The 17,800-nt window shown below is 39.8% G+C and overlaps 1 protein-coding gene across 4 annotated transcripts; it reads right to left on the bottom strand.

The window, feature by feature from the left end:
- Window positions 1–391: 391 nt before the first annotated feature.
- Window positions 392–16,585, bottom strand: vps26bl (vacuolar protein sorting 26 homolog B, like). 4 transcript variants are annotated; one of them, XM_065962949.1, is made up of 7 exons: window positions 16,222–16,585; window positions 13,789–13,945; window positions 12,065–12,229; window positions 11,777–11,952; window positions 11,544–11,686; window positions 9,336–9,495; window positions 392–489 (listed from the first exon to the last, which is right to left on the bottom strand). In XM_065962949.1, exons 1-6 carry the CDS (start codon window positions 16,442–16,444, stop codon window positions 9,361–9,363), a joined length of 999 nt encoding a protein of 332 aa, XP_065819021.1. In that variant the 5' UTR covers window positions 16,445–16,585; the 3' UTR covers window positions 392–489; window positions 9,336–9,360. The 4 variants fall into 4 exon arrangements, with proteins under 4 accessions (XP_065819021.1, XP_065819020.1, XP_020484928.1 ...); XM_065962948.1 differs by having other exon boundaries at window positions 392–1,555; XM_020629272.3 differs by lacking the exon at window positions 392–489 and adding an exon at window positions 3,179–3,370.
- Window positions 16,586–17,800: the final 1,215 nt, after the last annotated feature.

Raw genomic sequence — 17,800 nt, forward strand, 5'->3', positions numbered from 1 at the left:
GGAGGACACTTAATAAAACTGTCAAGGCAGAGCAAGAGGACTGTGAATGAAGATTTAGTTTTCAAAAGCAAACTTTCCAATCAAGTAAGGTCATTTTAGAAATTAGCAAACCAATACTGACGTTCACCCTCTGGCTCTTTTAGTATGAAGGTTATAGCCCTTTTTATACCCCCAGGTCATTCAACGTTAACGTCTATCTCAGCTAGTCTCACCTCACCTTACATTTCAACAAGCTTCAGGGTGGACTTCAATTTCAAACAATTTGCATTGTGTCGAATATGGCTGTCGATATTGTTGTGTACCTTTCCTTTTTTACACTTTCTTCTGTTTTTCTTGATTATTTATTGACACAGACATACACTAAAATGATTCAAATGCAGACTCCAAGGGATGGAGTGCAAAAGCAGGTTTATTGAGCAAACAAACCCAAAGGAGCAGGCAAAGTCATATACACTAGAAAACACACTGAGGAGACATTAGGAGCAGGACCTGGAAGACAGAAACAAGGGAAAGTAAAAAAATAAAACAGGAAATGATACTAATGAAAAAATAACAATAAAAGCATCAGAGAAAACACTTAACGTCTGGATGGAGTGTCATTTATCTGCTTTAGTTTTGACGACATATTAGAAATGAAAATATCAGTAATTGCTTTATAACCGTGTTGTATGTTACTCACATGCTTTGATACACATTCCACATAAATGTTCATCGCTCTCTTTTGGAAAGTCGAAGGAACATCGTCATCATGTCTGCTCTTTTTCAGCGTAAAGATGACGTGTACGAGAAAGGGTTAAGAGAAGAATCCACAGCTGCTGCCCTCAGGCTGTGTGAGTTCATCTGAACAGCTGAAACAATGTGCACACTTGAGATGAATGACTGTTATGATCCATGAGAGGATAAAGAGTAATAAGAAGTTTTTACTTTAGACTTTATGAGGTAACACCCCCCTGTCATGTAAAGAGAGGAGCACTCTCAGATGGAGATTAAAGGCTAAGTGTCAGTAATTATTCTGAAGTTTTCAAACAAAGGACAGTTCACGCTCAGGACTTGACATCTGGAGATTTTCTATAATTCTACAATTCACTTAGCAGACGCTTTTATCCAAAGTGACAGAGAGTAAGAACAACACACAAGCAAGGATCTAGAGAGGAGGAAACAGCGTCAGTTCATGCAAACAAACAGCTTTAAGTCTGATCGGACACACAGGTGCTGACAGGAGGTGCACAGAGGCAGAGCACTTTCTTCTTCTTCATAAAAACATGATTGATATATGGTCATGAACAACAACGTCGACAGCAGTTCTTGAATGTTCTAATAAGCATCAAAACCATCCTAAATGTCACCATCGTCTTCAGCGTCATCGAAATCTAAACCATCATCATCATCATAATTAATATAATTAAGTGCTTAGGTGTTGGTGGGGGGTGTAGATCTGGATGAGAGAGTTTTAGGTAAGCTGTTGTTTTGTAAGCCAGTGGAGGGAGATGATCAGCGGAGTGACATGTGCTCTTTTGGTTAAGTTGAAGACAACTCGCGCTGCCCTTTAGACCATCTGCAGAGGATTGATAGTGCATGTTGAAAAACCTGCCAGTAGGGAGTTGCAGTAGTTATAAAAAAACAGAGAAATGCGAGGAATTATCTGGAACAGGCTCGTTTAAAAGGATTTACACAAACTGTTAACACAGCACTGACTCTGATCAAATTAAGGCTGAATTCAGAAGACAACATCAGAACCACTTTATTAGTCAAACTTTTCCAGTTCGGGTTCGCGGGGGGGGGGGGGGGTAACTGTAACTGGGCGAGAGGCGGGGTTACGCCCTGGACTGAACGCCAGTCAATAACAGGGCTGACATACAGAGACAGACAAGCAGCCACACTCACATTCACACCTACAGACATTTTTTTAGAGTCTCCAATTAACCTAACAAGCATGTCTTTAGACTGTGGGAGGAAGCCAGGATAATAGGAGGGAACCCTCATATGCACTGGGACAACGTGCAAACTAAAAAAAGTAAACATTATATGAAAAATAAACCAAAAAGTTTGGTGTTGGAAAAGGTGTCTCATTCTGGACTGCTTGTCATACTGCAGAGTTTGAATCTGTTTCCAGTTTATATCCAGGTTACCAGTTCCATTGCCTCTTGAACATGGTTAAGCATTTAATGTTCATTTTCCATTGCACAGGAAAAAAAGATTTCTAACTGACTGTGACAGATGTGTAAGCAGACAACAGATCTTTCTATCTGTATTCAGTCAGCGACTCTGATGCTTCAGCAGCACACTTTAACACAGCCGACATGTTCTCTAAGAGGTGGGCAAGATGCATCCCATAATATCACACCACAAAACAATGACTGAGGAATATATTCAGATACTAGAGCTTCTCTTCCAGTGTAATACAATACACTGAGTGAAGGATTAGTTACAGTATCGGTTCTCTGCAAATGATTCTATATTTCATCCTGACAACACATTTCACAGATTTATTGAAGAGTTTCACTTTGTATAAATGTTTAAACAGCCCTCTTTACTCATAATCTATTATACCCTTACAGTGATGTAGATTAAATGTGACTTTTACTAACACAAATCATGTTAGTCTTTAAACCATAAATGTGATGCAGACCTGCCCCCTAGTGGACACATCAGCTCCACACAGTCAGAATGACTGAGGATGTATAACCATATAGCTTGCATTTAGTGGAGTGTTGATGCATGTGAAGTAAAAAAATCTATTTGAAAAATAACGACCCCATACAGTTATGTTATCTCTTGAAGACATAAAAAGGTTGATCAACTATATTAACATGTTTTTTTTCCCCCATGGATTAAATAATGTAGCCCATAAACTCTTGTAAGTGCTTACGTATCGAACTTTGTTGCCTGAAAGTTCACTTGCAGTTTACTCTGCATGACAAGTTTTTTTTTAAATTGTATATGTATTGACTCAGACTATAACAGAATCTGAGAAAGTGTTTATCATGAACAGAGACACTACACATGCAGGAACAAACATAAGCTTTTCACAGAGGTATCTGAGGCTATGGCTCCTGTACAAGTCAGAGTCATTCTTTATCATACTGTAAGTAAGGACGAAATAAATCCTCAGGTGTTAAAAAAAAAAAAAAAAAAAAAAAAAGGATTACTGGTTGGGCTTTTTTTTTTTTTTTTTTTTTTTTAATAGGACAGTAGATAGAGTGGGAAATCAGGAGAGAGAGACAGGAATCATATGTAGGAAAAGGAGCCGCTTGATAGGCTTGAACCCGGGCCGCTTGGAGGACTACAGCCTCTGAACATGGGACGGCCACCCGCCCAATCAATCTCTACACCGTCAGCAATCCCCTCTGACAGTACGGGCTTGAGATAGCTAAAAAAAAAAAAACGAGGGCGGTTTACCATACTTTACAATTTAAGATACTGATTACGATGAATAAATCTGATCAGAAATGTTAATAAACCTGAAAAAGACATTATTGCAAGATTTGTGCACACAAGTTGATAACTAGCATGCAAAGAAAAACACATTTTTTGCTTCACTTGTTGTGCAAGTTAACTTTTTTTTTTACTTTTTGGACTTCAGGAGTTCTGAAAAAAAATAATGAAACTGTAGGAATAAATTATTACTTTTAACTGAGTTAACAAAATCAGCTGTTCAAACCCTTTCAAAATAAAAGAAGAAGAAAAAAGAAAAGCTGTTTAGTTTTATGTCTCTCCTTTACTTGTGCCTGAAACAGTCGACGTGTTTCTCAGGAGAAGTGTCACCTTTACTTTGTACAAACTATTCAATGAACACAGACAACATTTGCCATTCAGTTACTCCCTTTTAATTCAAAATAAAACAGGAATATAAAATGATTAAAATCAACATTTATAGACAGAAAAGTAAAGATATGACAAAACATCAATGAAAGAGAAGGGTAGCATTTACATTGTGCATTTACACTGTACAGTTCATTAATTGGTTCCTATCATCAGCTCGGGTCGCTCTCCTTTAGCCTACACACTCTTAGTTTAGCTACTGCGTGTACCAGTAATGGCAAATGTAATCACAGACACAGGACAAAACAAAAACACAAATCTAAATGATATGCTCTAAAGATTACTTGAATGTCTGATTTTATTCAACAGATTTATATTTGAATTAACGTAGGTAACTGCTAAAATAAAGGACACAGAGTTAGGCAGTGAAAAAATAAAGAATACCTTTTAAACAAATCAGAGACCTTTAAAAAACATATAAAGGGGGGCGGGTGAATAAGGTCAGGTCAGGTTAGGTGGGGGTAGGTTAGCAAATGTAGCGCACAAAATTGTCCAGATAGATCACGAGCCATGTCGCTTTAGCAAAAATAGAACCAATGAAAGAGTTGTTTAAACAAGTGGCATGTCTCACAAAACCTGTTTATCTTTTATTTATAAGTTTACTGTAGAAAAGGCTTTTTCATTAGCTACAGGTTGATTTTTACAACAAAGAGCGGGTCTCTGCATCATCATTATATTTTCGACGAGAAAGTAAAAGCAAGGTGTCAGTTTTGAGAAAAAACCTTCCATAAAAAGTGAGTTCTGAATCAACCACATTTTTCTTAATGGTCGTTCAGACAGAAATAGAAAGAAATACTCCACAGCTTGACAAACTGCATGTTAGCTGTAAGCTAGCTATTAACAGACCCCATGAGAAGAAAAACATGCTGCAACTTCTGGTGGTGAAAATTGAAGCTGGTGCGAAAGAACTGTAGTGCCTCCAGTGTCCACTTGAGGCTGGCTCCAAAAGCCAAGAAATCCCCATTAACACCCATATCAAAACGCCCATCTTTACAGCAGAAATAAACATGTTTACAGCCCTGTACAAAAAATGATTTGGGTCTCAATAGCTAATTTTTTTATTGGTCAAAACTGTTAAAGGGTTGACATTTTTTTGTTACCTGTTTGTTTAGATTAAGTTAAGGCTAAGAGTTATACATACATTTGAATAAGAAGTAGGGGCATGACTGGGATGGCAAACAGGTGGGCACATTGTAGCCGTTTGCCAGAAGGCTGCCTCAACTTCACCCAAGTTGGCTGAAAGTTAGTTGACATCACTGAGCCTACGTCCATGTTTTATACAGTCTAAGAAGTTACTCAACAGTCGTTCACTCATTGCTAACTCAAACTCCAATAAAATGTGATATGGGCTTTGTAAAAAGGATTTAGCGGTTATTTCATGCAAGAAAAAATACAATTTGAAAGAGATAGATCTGTGAGGGCATATATATAAGATTCCCCACCCTTAATAGTTTGTATGAGTCCCTTGATGCAAACCAGGTTTCAGTTCATGAGGAAGAAGAAAGAACTATGACATAAAAGAAAACTTGGTCCTTCTTTAAGTCAGGCACCGTGAATCAGTGTCTTTTCTCAGATCTGTACTAGTTAGGCAGCTGTTTTCTTTATTTGAGCAGTTACCTGAACAGCAGTCTGCGGACAGTGCACGTTTTAAACAGCACATGAAAACAAAAACTAAGTCCCAACGCTGCCAGAAAAGTACAGAATATAAAACTGTCTAAAAGTTTAACATGATGCACAGTGATAAGAGTTTGTAGCGTAGCACAGCGTTAGCTCGTTAAGCAATAAAAGTTAGAGCTGGGGCGAGTATTGAGGACAGGCGGAGAGCTTTTTTCAGTTCAGTGCTGCACACATCTCACTCTGAAGTGTGCTCATCAGGAGAGAAGTTCAAAAGGAAACAAAAGCTAAGAAGTAATGGCACTCAATATCTACTTTGTAAGGTTAGAAACAACAAAAAAAGCTGGTTAATTAACAAAGATACTCAGGTTAAAGTTAATAGGGCTGAGTACACTTTCTTACATTCATTTTTTCACAATAAAATTATTTGACACTACTTTTTTTTTTTTTACAATCAACCCAATATAGTAATTTATTCAAAGTGACTGAAGTGGAGAAATTAATGAGCACAGTCTGAATCAGATGTAGGGGGGGGGGGGCAGTATACTGTAGCACTAGTTCTCCATATTGCACTGACAGAATTTGGCAATAAATCCTTTAGGCACAAATCTAACTAACCAAACAGGGCAGTCAGTCACAGCAGCCTAACAAGAGGAGGGACTGAAGCTCTTCTCATTACTCTTCTTGTGCATCTTTGATTTCTTTTATCCCACATGGGATGCGAGCAGAGGAGGAGACACGAGGAGAGAGGAGTCGACGTAAGGATGATGAGAATTAAGGAAATGAGACATCCCAAAGTGGCACAGCTGCATCATGAGTCTGCTGTTTTACAGCCTCATGCTGTACTTACAGACCTGTGTCAAATATTTGTGACTTCTCTTCTTCACATGAAACAGTCAGTGAGCTATGATGGATGAAGCAAATAAGAGAAGTAAATATTTTTTTGCTGTCTTTTATTCTTATGTGGCTTTTAATTTATTTACTTATTTATTTTGAAGGATCATAAGCTGTCAGGGCACTGTACACTGTACCCTTTAATATACAGTATATCTCAAATAAATGTAAATGAACTCAACAGGCTTTGATTGGTTCATAAGGAAATAATACAAGCATGTGGATATTCAGTACAACAGCCTGATGTAGCATGTGATGGTTCAAACTCAAAGCATTAAGGAAGTGCAGATTATTGTTAGTTTGAGTTTATTAAATTCATTCATTAGGGCTAGGCTTGTTAAATTAGACCGTCTGCTGTAATATTTATGAACTGTATTCACAAACCCTTGGATGTGAAACACCCGGCACGTTGTGAAAAAGTCACAGTGATGGTATACTCTACATCAGCACTCCTGGAAAGTTGGATTATAGCTGTGTGTTGTGTGTCTCATAAGACTCGGGCGATAGATGCCCCTGTGTGTCCTCACATTGAGCTCCTCCACCAAGCTTCAACTGTTCTCCCTGCTTGCTCCCCCAAATGAAAAATAAGAGTTGAGATATTGTAAAAATGGCCGACTGAGATCAATTTCCAATCAAAGTGAGGAGGATTTGTGAAGACAAGGTGTCACATAACAGAGAAATGAGAAGAGCTGTATGTCGCCTTTGTCACTGAACACCGGTGTAATACTGTCTGCACAAGATAGGAAGTGATATTTTATTTATTACTCCTCTATCGAGCCCTGCACAGAGCTCATGAGCAGCACTGAGAGCAGAAGAAGCAGAATGAGATCATAGTGCAAATAAGAAAGCAGGGCTTCCAACTATCACAGAGGAAACATAGACGGAGGAAAATCCCACAGCGCTCGAACGTGCCACTTTTGTTTTAGCAGCGGTGGCAACACCAGACAGAGCCACGACCAAATGATGCAACAAACGTGTCAAATGTTGGATTAAAAAATGGACATTTCTTAGAAAATAAATACTCTACAGTCATGCTTATTTCTGATGGAATGTATGAAAATATGTTAAGCATAGTTTTATCAAACATGTCAAGCTTTTTCTTCAATTAAGAACATTTTCAAAAGTTATTTCATGTCCTTTTTTTTAGAGTCATTGCTCTCTTTTTTTAAAGAAATTAAAAATCAGACTGAATTAAAGGAGAAGTTTCTCAGCAGTGAGCGACAGCAAATTATCTTAAAGTAGTTAATGTCATAATGTCACATTCTCTTGAGGACGAATAAAAAGGACAAACTGTAAGATCCCTGACTGTCAATAAGAAGTGGATGTAGTCTCCAGCTCTGAGAAGTAAAGCCAACGAGGAAGTGCCTTAAACCTGCGACGTCAGAGCAACCATACTGCCCCCACAAGAAAAGCTCAGCTTATGCACGGTTCACATCCTGCCGCAGGGCGCAGAAAATCTAGAGAAAGGAGGAAACTCGCTAGTTTTTAAAGCAAGCTCGACTGAACAGATCAGCAGAAATGAACATAGACGTGATAGTTTCTATATTAGTAGAATATTTCACTGACAGAGAAAATAAAAATCATCTTATTTGATCTCAAACTCATTTGATCTGTTTCTGATTTCTGTCTAAACTGCAAAAGAATGAATTCTACATCAAACAGGATAAACTAAACTACACCCTCTGATGTTTAAACAACAGTGCAGATGGATGTTTGGGGTCTTGAAGAAGTTTGTTGACGTCTGTGGGAGAAATTGTGTTATTGTTCAAATTTGTGAAAGGTTGCGAAGATTAGCCAGAATGTCATTGGTTGAGTTTGAAAGAATTGGATGAATCATCACTTCATGAATGGACCGTCTAAATCAAACCGAGGACTCTTACAGTAGTAGTAAGGAACGCAAATTAATCTTTAAAAAATAAAACCTGATTACTAAATTTGAGGTAACTGCAATGATCTTTCAGTTAGTGTGGATATTGGCGCCCCCTGTGGTCAAATATGTAATGTGAAGTCTCCTCTCCACTTTGTGATACATTTTTGAATTGGCAACACAACTATGTGTGTGTGTGTATGTGTGTGTGGTTCATGTGTCCATTAGAACGTAAACATGTTCCTGATGAGTCTATGTGTAGTTTTTAAATCTTCTTCAATACTGCTTGATGTTCTTTTTGTCAATAATTATTCCTTTAAAAAGCAAGAGAAGTTCTGTGCCCTCATAAAAGTCGCTTGAAAAGTGTCATCCCATTTAAAATCCCAGCTATTAAGGATTATGGATTCACCTATCTTACAAGAGTTATGCGTTAGCTCATCACTTAGCGCTTGTTAATCCCTTCTTCATCTCCTGCTCCCACCCTCTCGTCTAAATATGGTCATGTCTGGCTGCAGACATTAAAGGTGGAAAAGGCCAAAATGTGAAGAAATCCACTAAATCCACTTCTTATAAACAGTCCATGAGATTTTTTTTTTAGTTTTAACACTTTTGTTTTCAGAAACATAACGCATGACTATAGGTTCAGCATGGCCCTAATTCCCTGCAGAGAGAGAAGTTTGAAGGAAAAGTTTTCCCAGCACACACTGCACACTCGTACACAGATGTGAATTCATCATATTGGTCAAATGGTATTTTCAAATGATGTTTAAGTGCATCTGACGGGCGGAGTTTGCCACACCGGACTCTAAAACAAAATCAAGTCAAGCACTTTAAAGTCAATTCTGTGCGGTCTTTTTTTCATGAGAAATAGTCGTGGTGTGGTTAACTCCACCCAGCTGGTACTCCAAGGTAGGTAAAACAAACACTTAGAAAACTTTAGTCTGAGCCTGGTAGGACTGTTTGTTCCCTTCACAGACACACACACACACACACACTCACACAGACACAAACATCCTTAAAAACACTGCAGCTCATTCTATCTAGATGCAAACAAGTGATATCCACATTCAGACATTTGCTGATATTTCTGCGCTGTGTTCGCTCACACACACACACACACACACACACACACACTCACAAACAGGTGAAGTGTGGGCGGGGCTCTAGCTGTCCTCCTCACTGTTCTGGTTGGTGGTCCTCTCAGGATTTGATGAGCCCTCGAAGCGCTGGGAGGCGATGGCGGCTTGGTGAGACATACTCTTCCTCACTATGTCTCCTTTTCTCCACAGGGTGATCTCCTGCAACAAAACAACACAAACACCAGTGAAGAACAGTTTGGTTCAGAGAGAGGACTGTGCAACTCCAGCGTCAGAATATCGATCTATAAATGAACAAATGTAAAGCTCGGACAGTTTGTTTACATGTCCTACCTCTCTTGCTTCAGCAATGCCATAACACAATGTGAAACCACAGACTGGAACACCAATATTAAGCCACTGTGGATTTAATGTAAAAAGACGTAATGACAGTGTAGCTCTGTTATGGCATGGTTGAAGATTTGCACTATTAAAAGGGCTCTGAGGAGGTTCTACAATCCTGGTTCTACAGGCAGAGGGGCCTGACAAGTTTAATTCAAGCTGAAGTTAAACTCAAATCCTTAATTCTGTTAAATACGTGGGGCGCTGGTGGTGCAGTGGTTAGTGCGCACTAGGCATGCAACAATTGTCAATAAAACATTGAACCGTTCGGTACGGCATCCACGGTTCAATACTGACTTATGAATTGCGGTTTTAAGGTTTGGCGTTTAACGAGTTTCCGCTCATTGTATTTCTCTCTAAATTGGCTCTGTCTGTGTGTGCCTGTGAGTCAGCACGCAGGGATGAGGAAACCCCTCGCCAAGTGAGTTAATAGCCAATCACTATGCGCTAAAGTTCTGTGACGCTGACAACAACATTACTTTTAGCATGGCAAGCAGTGAGGAGCAGCCAGGCCCGGAGTGGCTACAGGTAATTGGGAGAACCGGGACAATTCCCGGTGGGCCAGGCTGCCTGAAGGGCCGCCAGGGCCGGTACAGTGACAGTCTATAGATCATACATGCTGCAGTCATTGCTCAAGTAGTGTCTCACTACAGACCAGTTTCTGATAGTGTGGGGCGAGCGTGTGCGCCTGGAAAACATGTAGGCCTACTGCTCAGTGTTTCCCACTCGTCCAGGTATATTAACGGCCGCAAACGCCCTTTTTTCAAAAGCCTCTCTCCCTCATTATGTCAAAAACATGCATTCAAAGATAACTGAGGGTCCACAAACGTGAGAGGGAGAGAGACCTATACTGGTGAGCGAGAGTCGGGGAACGTGCCATTACGCATATAAGTGGACGGACAAGAAACAAAAAGTGAAATTGATCATCTGTGTGTGAACTACATGGCAGGCTGCTGCCCTTATTAAAAACTCTAAACTGGTCATAAAACACTTCTGAACCTTCAGTTTGAGGTTTGATGTCTTTTGAAATGTTCTTCAATCGTTTGAGCTGCTGTTAATACTCTAAATATTTACAATACTGAACATTAAAGAATAAGAGAGGAGCAATAATCATAACTAAAAGAGAAATATGACAGCATGCCACCGATGCACTTTTTTGTTGACATTCATTGAGCTAATTGTAGTTCAAATCTAATCTGACCTTTGCAATAGGCTGAAAGGAGAGCATCTGAATTTGCTTTGCTTCAAATTAAAATAAATAGTTTTAAAATGAAAAAAAGTAGCTCTCTTTCTAAATCCCTTGATGTTCTGTAAAATTTGCCTAAAACACTTAACACTAAAAACACTCGGCTGCTATAGGGGTTTATCCCGAAAAAGAAAAACAAAACAACAACAACAGTCAATCCCTTATGTTCAGGAGCCAATACGAATTGACTGATTGAAGTTTTCACTTCAGTGTTGAAGGTGAATACAGCACCTTTATTCCACTGCACTATTCTGTTTAAAAGGTGCAAAGACTGAATGGGGGTGTGGCGGGTGCTAATAATGAAGCAGTGGAGGTTGTAACAGAGCCGGATCAACATCTGAGTGTACGGGGGAAACCGCAGGATTGGATCGTTCACTTTGAGGGATGAATGTGAGGATTGCAGAGTGATTGCACTCTGGGTTTGCACCTTCATTGTGTGCCTGGCATGCTCTGTAAAATCCTTAACTGTGGCAGTAGCATGCCAGTGTTGTTTTATTCAGTGAAGGGAAAGAAAGGCAGAGAAATAGCCAACCTAATTTATGACTTTTTTGCAGATTCCCTTCATAACAAGGACTACAGTTAAGTTCTGAACAAACATGAAGCTCTCATGCAGCATGTGTACCTGCTGTTTGAAGTAACGTCTTTCCTCCTCGTCGATGAGGACCAGGTTGAGGTAGTACCGCACTGAGAACTTCTTGTTGATGTCCCTCATGGTCGGCGTCATCTCATAGCCGGCTAGAAACAACCTGATGGGGATTGACTCTCCTGCAGAACAGGACAGGGTGAGGATTACGGTCAGGACAGAAACACAGCAGATTACCCTCTAAAAACAGTGAAAGGCTTCATGATCGTTACCTCTGACCGGTGCTCCATCCATGATCTCATACTTTGCTATGGTGTCATTCTCGTGGTAGACGTTTGGCCCTGTTCCTGTCGTCTCTCTCTTTATGATGTCGATCTCCATGTGTCTGATCTTAATCCTCACCAGCAGAAAATAAATCTTTCCGACAATGACGTCTTTTAGGTGATACCTGCAAGAGAGCAATGTCATCTGTTAAACACAAACACTGGTTTTTTTTCACTATCCTTTGTTTTTATAAGACACAGCTACTGTTCTAAGTAAAGGTAAAAAGAAAATCCTACTTGGACTTGTTGTACTCAAACTCTATGTGTAGACAGTCCTCGATGCCCACTTCCATCTTGATGGAGGAGTTGAGTTCAGGGTAGGTGCTGAGTGTGTGAACCACGATGTCCAGCTCTTTGCTGATGTCATTCAGTCTCCGGCTCACTGTCGCCCTCAGGAAGTAGCTGGAAGAACAAAAGCATCACATGCAGCATGTGGGGCTTTCATAAAACATGACTAGGATAGTTGTTTTAAAATGCTGGCTTACATATTTCCTGTTGCAAGAGACCAAAGGGTAAAATAACTTTTGAATTGGCTCCTGTAGACCTTTAAAGGTCCCATATCATGCTTTTTCTGGTTTTATCTGCTCTTTAGTGTGTTTTCCAAGTGTCCTGTGCATGTTTAGGCACATCTATGTGCAAAAATTCAAAGTCTGCGGAAACGCAGCTTCTCCTACGTCCTCCTGTTAGCTGTAGCATTAGCTGCATGTAACGCTCGGTTCTATCCCCCCTCGATAAAAATGTGTCAGTGCGACGTCATTGTCAGTGTGAGATCACTGATCTAAGCCCATTGGCTCGTTGTGGCAAGCCCTGCAGCTCATGTTGAAATTTCCGAGAAGCGTGCTGAGCAACTGACCAATAACGACAGAGCGGATCGGCAGACCAATCAGAGCAGACTTGGCCCACGTGGGGTCTAACAGTGTGGGCTCAACAGAGTGTAGCTGACGGACTCAGAGCGTAGAGGGAGCAAGGAGGAGCAGTACATGAAAACAGACACTTTTTTCAGACTTTAGCTATTGTGAACGTACAAAAGTAGGAACATAGATTAAATATATGAACCCCAAAAGGGCAGAATATGGACTCTTTAATTGGACGTGACATGTGAGGCTGCAACGTCATCTTTGAGGGCAAACGCACCCGTCCAAAGTACATCAACCCAAAGCGTTGTTTTTGTTACTGACATGTCTTACAAAATTTGAAAAAGATCCCTTCAGAGAAAGGGTTAAAAACTGTTTATCACTCTTTTTTAAAGCCACCAGACTCCACTGCCACAAAAACAAACACTTTTATTAGACTTCAAACAGGCTCGTTTGCCCAGAAAGACTACGTAGCAGCCATTAGGGTTCTCACTATACCTGAATTTTAGACTTTGGTGAAATACTGGTGTAAGAGCCTTATTGCTCATCATGTTAAATGTATGGATGCATGTAATAATTTGTGTTCATTGGATCTGGGAGGGGGAGGGGCTTGTGGACTTAATTGGGCTTAGTTCAGACTAGTAGAGAGTGGAGCCACACAGTCTTTTGACCTCTCTCTTTTTGTATAGTTTTGGATTAACCTGTATCTGTTTTTTGTTTATTTTTGTTTAAGTAAACATTTAAACTTTGATCTTTTGGTCCTGTGGATTTTTTTGGATGAAAATTACGTAAGAGAGGAGTTTTGGGAGCGTCAAGCTACGGCTTCATTCAGTGGATACCTACAACTGGTAAAATATTGAACGGTATCAATACCTGTTTCGTTACCACGGCAACACAAATATAATTCCTAGGCACCCAATATTTAGCAACTTTTTTAAGGAGCAATTGCAAGCAAACTTCATACACTGGCAACTTTTTGGTCTGTCACATGCTCTGCTCTGCATCTGTTTTTAAATGACAGTTTATAGTGTGTGTGAGAAATTCCATCCAAATCCATTTTAACGATCCATCATGCACAGCACGCAGACGGCACACAGCAGATCTTACCGTAACTTGACGTTCTGACCGGTGTACGCCTCGTAGGGTTTCTCTACATGTGTGAACTCAAAGTCGAATGTCTGCGACTGTGTGAGCTCTCCTGGTCGAGCCAAGTCTTTCACAAGAGACACAAACTCATGGTGGTTCCCTCTGTCGTAGTACAGCTCTAGAGAAAGACACAGTAACAGAGTCAGACAGCTACACTGGAGCAGGTTTCAGATAGACAGTTCAATGCTGACAGCTGCAAAGATGTACGATTTGATGTGATGATGACAGGAGGAAACTGTTCATCATCTGAAGAAGGGGATCTGTTTGTTCATACACTGCTTCTCTCAACATCGACGTGACTCTGCTATGTGTCGACCAAACTAAACACTTGAGTTTCTTTTAATTAGACCAACTCTGAGGCCGCCATTCTGCCTTTCATTACCTGATCTAAAGTGTAAAAAAAGTAACTTGTCTCCTTACATGCTTTTATTTCTATCTTTATTATTCTGAAAGTGGGATGATGAAAATATCAAAACACATTTATTCTTCAAGGATCTAACTTAAAGGAAAAGAAAAATACCAGGAAGGATTTTCTGCAAACTCATCATAGAACAGTAAACCTTAAAATAAACTGTAACATTATGTACGTTTCAGACAATATAAAATAAAACACACTGAAGCTGGTTGGTGTCAATGAAGGGTCTTCTTTCTCACTAGGGTCAGGTGGGCCCTGAGGAGGATTTTACACAGCAAACCTTTGTGCTATTTGTTATCCACTTCAAGTCATGATTCTATTTTTAAAGAACTTTAACACAACTAAAATTAACTCTGTGCAGCTGACCTTAACCTCTAGAAGAGCCACTGCCTGAATGTTTCCTGGAGTATTAAATCTACAACCAAACCAGGATGTTGATAATCAAAAGTGCTGACTAACAGTTTTTGTGTTACTGGTGAAACCTGAATTCCAGAAGTAAATAAATACAAACTCAAACCAGAGAAAGGACTAAAGCATGGTAACAATACTCAATTACTGGTACAAGTCCTGGCACGACAAATACTCATGTAACGTTTAAGAACCTCATACGTACAGTAATTCAGACGATTATGAGGAACCAGAGGCCGTATAACATATCAGTCCCTGTCAGTCTATAATCAGGCAGATGTGGGTCTAAGACTTTTGAGCAGTTTGAGGCATGTATGGTATGACAACTTAAACAAATATTAAAAACAGGGTCTGGGTCCAACCTGGGGCTCCTTTCCTGCATGTGAATAGCCTGAGTTCTAAATGATCAAATAGAATACCTACAGCACGACGCTATGTCAATGTTTAGCCAGATAATGGCACATAGCTAGCAATAAATGAAAACGTTATGTGACAATGAAAGTTAAACATAACTTTGATTTAATTAGGATTAAGAAAAACAACCTCCTGAGTAAAGTCGCATATTCATATTCAAAGGACTACTTTTATTGAGGGCTTAAAATTACATAAATCGTCCCTGTATTGATATTTCTCTTTGATATTCAACTTACCTAAAATTAGTACCTCGAATCATCTAAACATGAATGACAAACAATCATTCAAAATGAAAAATTAACAAAAGACCAGCATTAAAAAGAACTCAGTCATGGCCCGTTTTTGAAATCACATTGTACTTTCTGTTAGATGACCCAAATTAAACAGTTCATCAACAGAACACACACACACACACACACACACACACACACACACACACACACACACACACACACACACACACACACACACACACACACACACACACACACACACACACACACACACACACACACACACACACACACACACACACACACACACACACACACACACACACACACACACACACACACGACTTGTTCAGGCAACAATAGGTGAAAAGAATACAATACAGTAATGTAAACCAAAACAAGTCCAGACTTAACAAACTCCTGTGTAGTACAAACACCTCTCACCTGAGCTTCAGCAGACTGCAGACAGTAATTCCTCACACTGCTGAATTCAACCTCAGTTATATTTTGTCTTTGTGGGAATCATGCATCAGAAATGTTTTTAAGTTGCGTAATTAACAACAGCAACTTTAATTTGCAACCTAATTTATATTAGTTTATTATTATTTTTATTTTTGTATTTCTATCCCGCCAGAGCTTCTCAACTTTTAAATGGAATAAAAACAGGGGTCAAAGGTCACGGAGGACCAGTTAGCCAATGGCTGATGTGTCACGGGACGTTAGCTTGCACCCACATCTGTCACCTGACACTTCTGACACTTGTTACGTCACCTCAGCGGACTGTAGTTTAGAGTGTTTTACACGGTTCTTCTTCAGATAAATGTGATATATAAACTACACAGTGTTTTACAGTCACTACATTAAGCTAGCACAACAACACCTCCTGTCACACTTTGGCTCCTTCAGGCCCCGACAACAGCTCACCTATCTGCCCGATAAACTCGATCTTGATGCCGTTGTGCTCCAGCCTCTTCCCCGGGTACTTCAGCGTAACGTTGACTTTTCCCGACACCGTTTCTCCGTCATAAAACAGAAAATACTTGTCCTTCCTGCCGTCTTCGCTCTTGTGCTCGGCTTTCTTCCTCGTCTCGGCGTCATTTAGGACTATATCGATCTCCGCACTTTGTCCAAAACCGAAGAAGCTCATCGCTGCTGGTCGGTAGAAACCCCTCTCGGTGAATTAAACTCGTGTATTTAACTGTTCACTGTAGTTTGTTGCTCGTTTTGCTGCGAGATGTCCCGGTGCAAACAGCTACCCAGATTATTGAGTACTTCGAGTCACTACCGGTCAACTGCGCATGCGCCAGAAGTCATGTGAAGGAAAGCTGTGTTTATCAAACAAGTGTTGCTTTTCTGTATCTTATTAGACTTTAAACACAAACTGTACTGTCACAACTCATCTTAAATTAGACATGGTGTTAGGATGTGATTATTTTAAAACGCGGATATGTTTTGTAGTGACAGGAAGTCTGCACTTTTTTGGCGCAGTATCAACAGGCGGAAGAAGCAACAGACCCGGTTGATATTGACACTTTGCTGCCCGGAGTTTAGACTTTCAGGTGCTCCACTCCTCAGGTATTCAAATATAATTGTACTGCAGTTGTTCAAGTTTCTGATATAAGGTTAATTTACTCACCTGCCACTGTGTCAGGTAGCTGGACAATAAGAAAATCCCAGCGGCCATATTTGAAGGTGTCCTGAAGTTTTGACACCCACAGCAAGTTTATTTATATGTTTGTACGGTTTGTACCCATTTGGAGAGTATAATCGCTTATTTCTCTTTTAACTTGTGACCCCTTAAAATTAACCATGTTTAAATAGACTGCATTAAATATGGACGTAGGCTCAGTGATGTCACCCATTTGTTACTGGAGGGGAGTTTTGATACCTAATAATGGAGGTTGCCATATTGAAAATGCAAACACACATTGGGTGCGTTCGTATTGTCATTTTTGCTTAGGAAGGTTCCTAACTGAGTGAAATGACCCGGAAGCATTTAAGTGGCGGCCATGATAAGAGCCGTTCGAATTCTCTAAAAGTTAAGGAAAGGTGTGTCAGTGCTTCCTTTATAACCTCCTTTAGCATAGGATACACTGGACCATCCTTTATGAAAGGAGATGAGATATGCCGCCCCACAATTCCTTGCGGCTGCAACATTTAAAGCGAGTCGCGCATCTGACCGTTCACGAACATTAACGATGATCGTAAAGTGTCACAGATCATGTAAGAGATAAAAAGATAAGAGACATTTTTATCAGATGATGTTTTATTCAACATATTTCATTCACTTAAGAATGTTTTGTGCAGTTGTACATTTGTATGTTCAAAACATTATGTGTAAGCTATATCTTGCATATGTAACAATTCATTTCATACAATCATATTTATTTTGATGTTGATTTCTGAGTGGACAGGAAGCTGATGGTTTCACTTTTGTTACTTGTAGCCTGGTAGTCTATATTTCTTTTATTTCAATCCCAACCTCGTGGTGATCAGGATTATT

The sequence above is a fragment of the Labrus bergylta genome, chromosome 14, assembly GCF_963930695.1.
Source record: "Labrus bergylta chromosome 14, fLabBer1.1, whole genome shotgun sequence".
Classification (NCBI taxonomy): Eukaryota; Metazoa; Chordata; class Actinopteri; order Labriformes; family Labridae; genus Labrus; species Labrus bergylta.

Excerpts from the sequence above, each read along its gene's own strand:
- vps26bl (XM_065962949.1), bottom strand. The coding sequence starts at position 16,444 with ATGAGCTTCTTCGGTTTTGGACAAAGTGCGGAGATCGATATAGTCCTA. Across the intron at positions 11,953-12,064 it reads TTTGAGTACAACAAGTCCAA|GTATCACCTAAAAGACGTCA; the intron begins GTAGGATTTTCT and ends GCTCTCTTGCAG. Across the intron at positions 11,687-11,776 it reads GGATGGAGCACCGGTCAGAG|GAGAGTCAATCCCCATCAGG; the intron begins GTAACGATCATG and ends CCTGTTCTGCAG.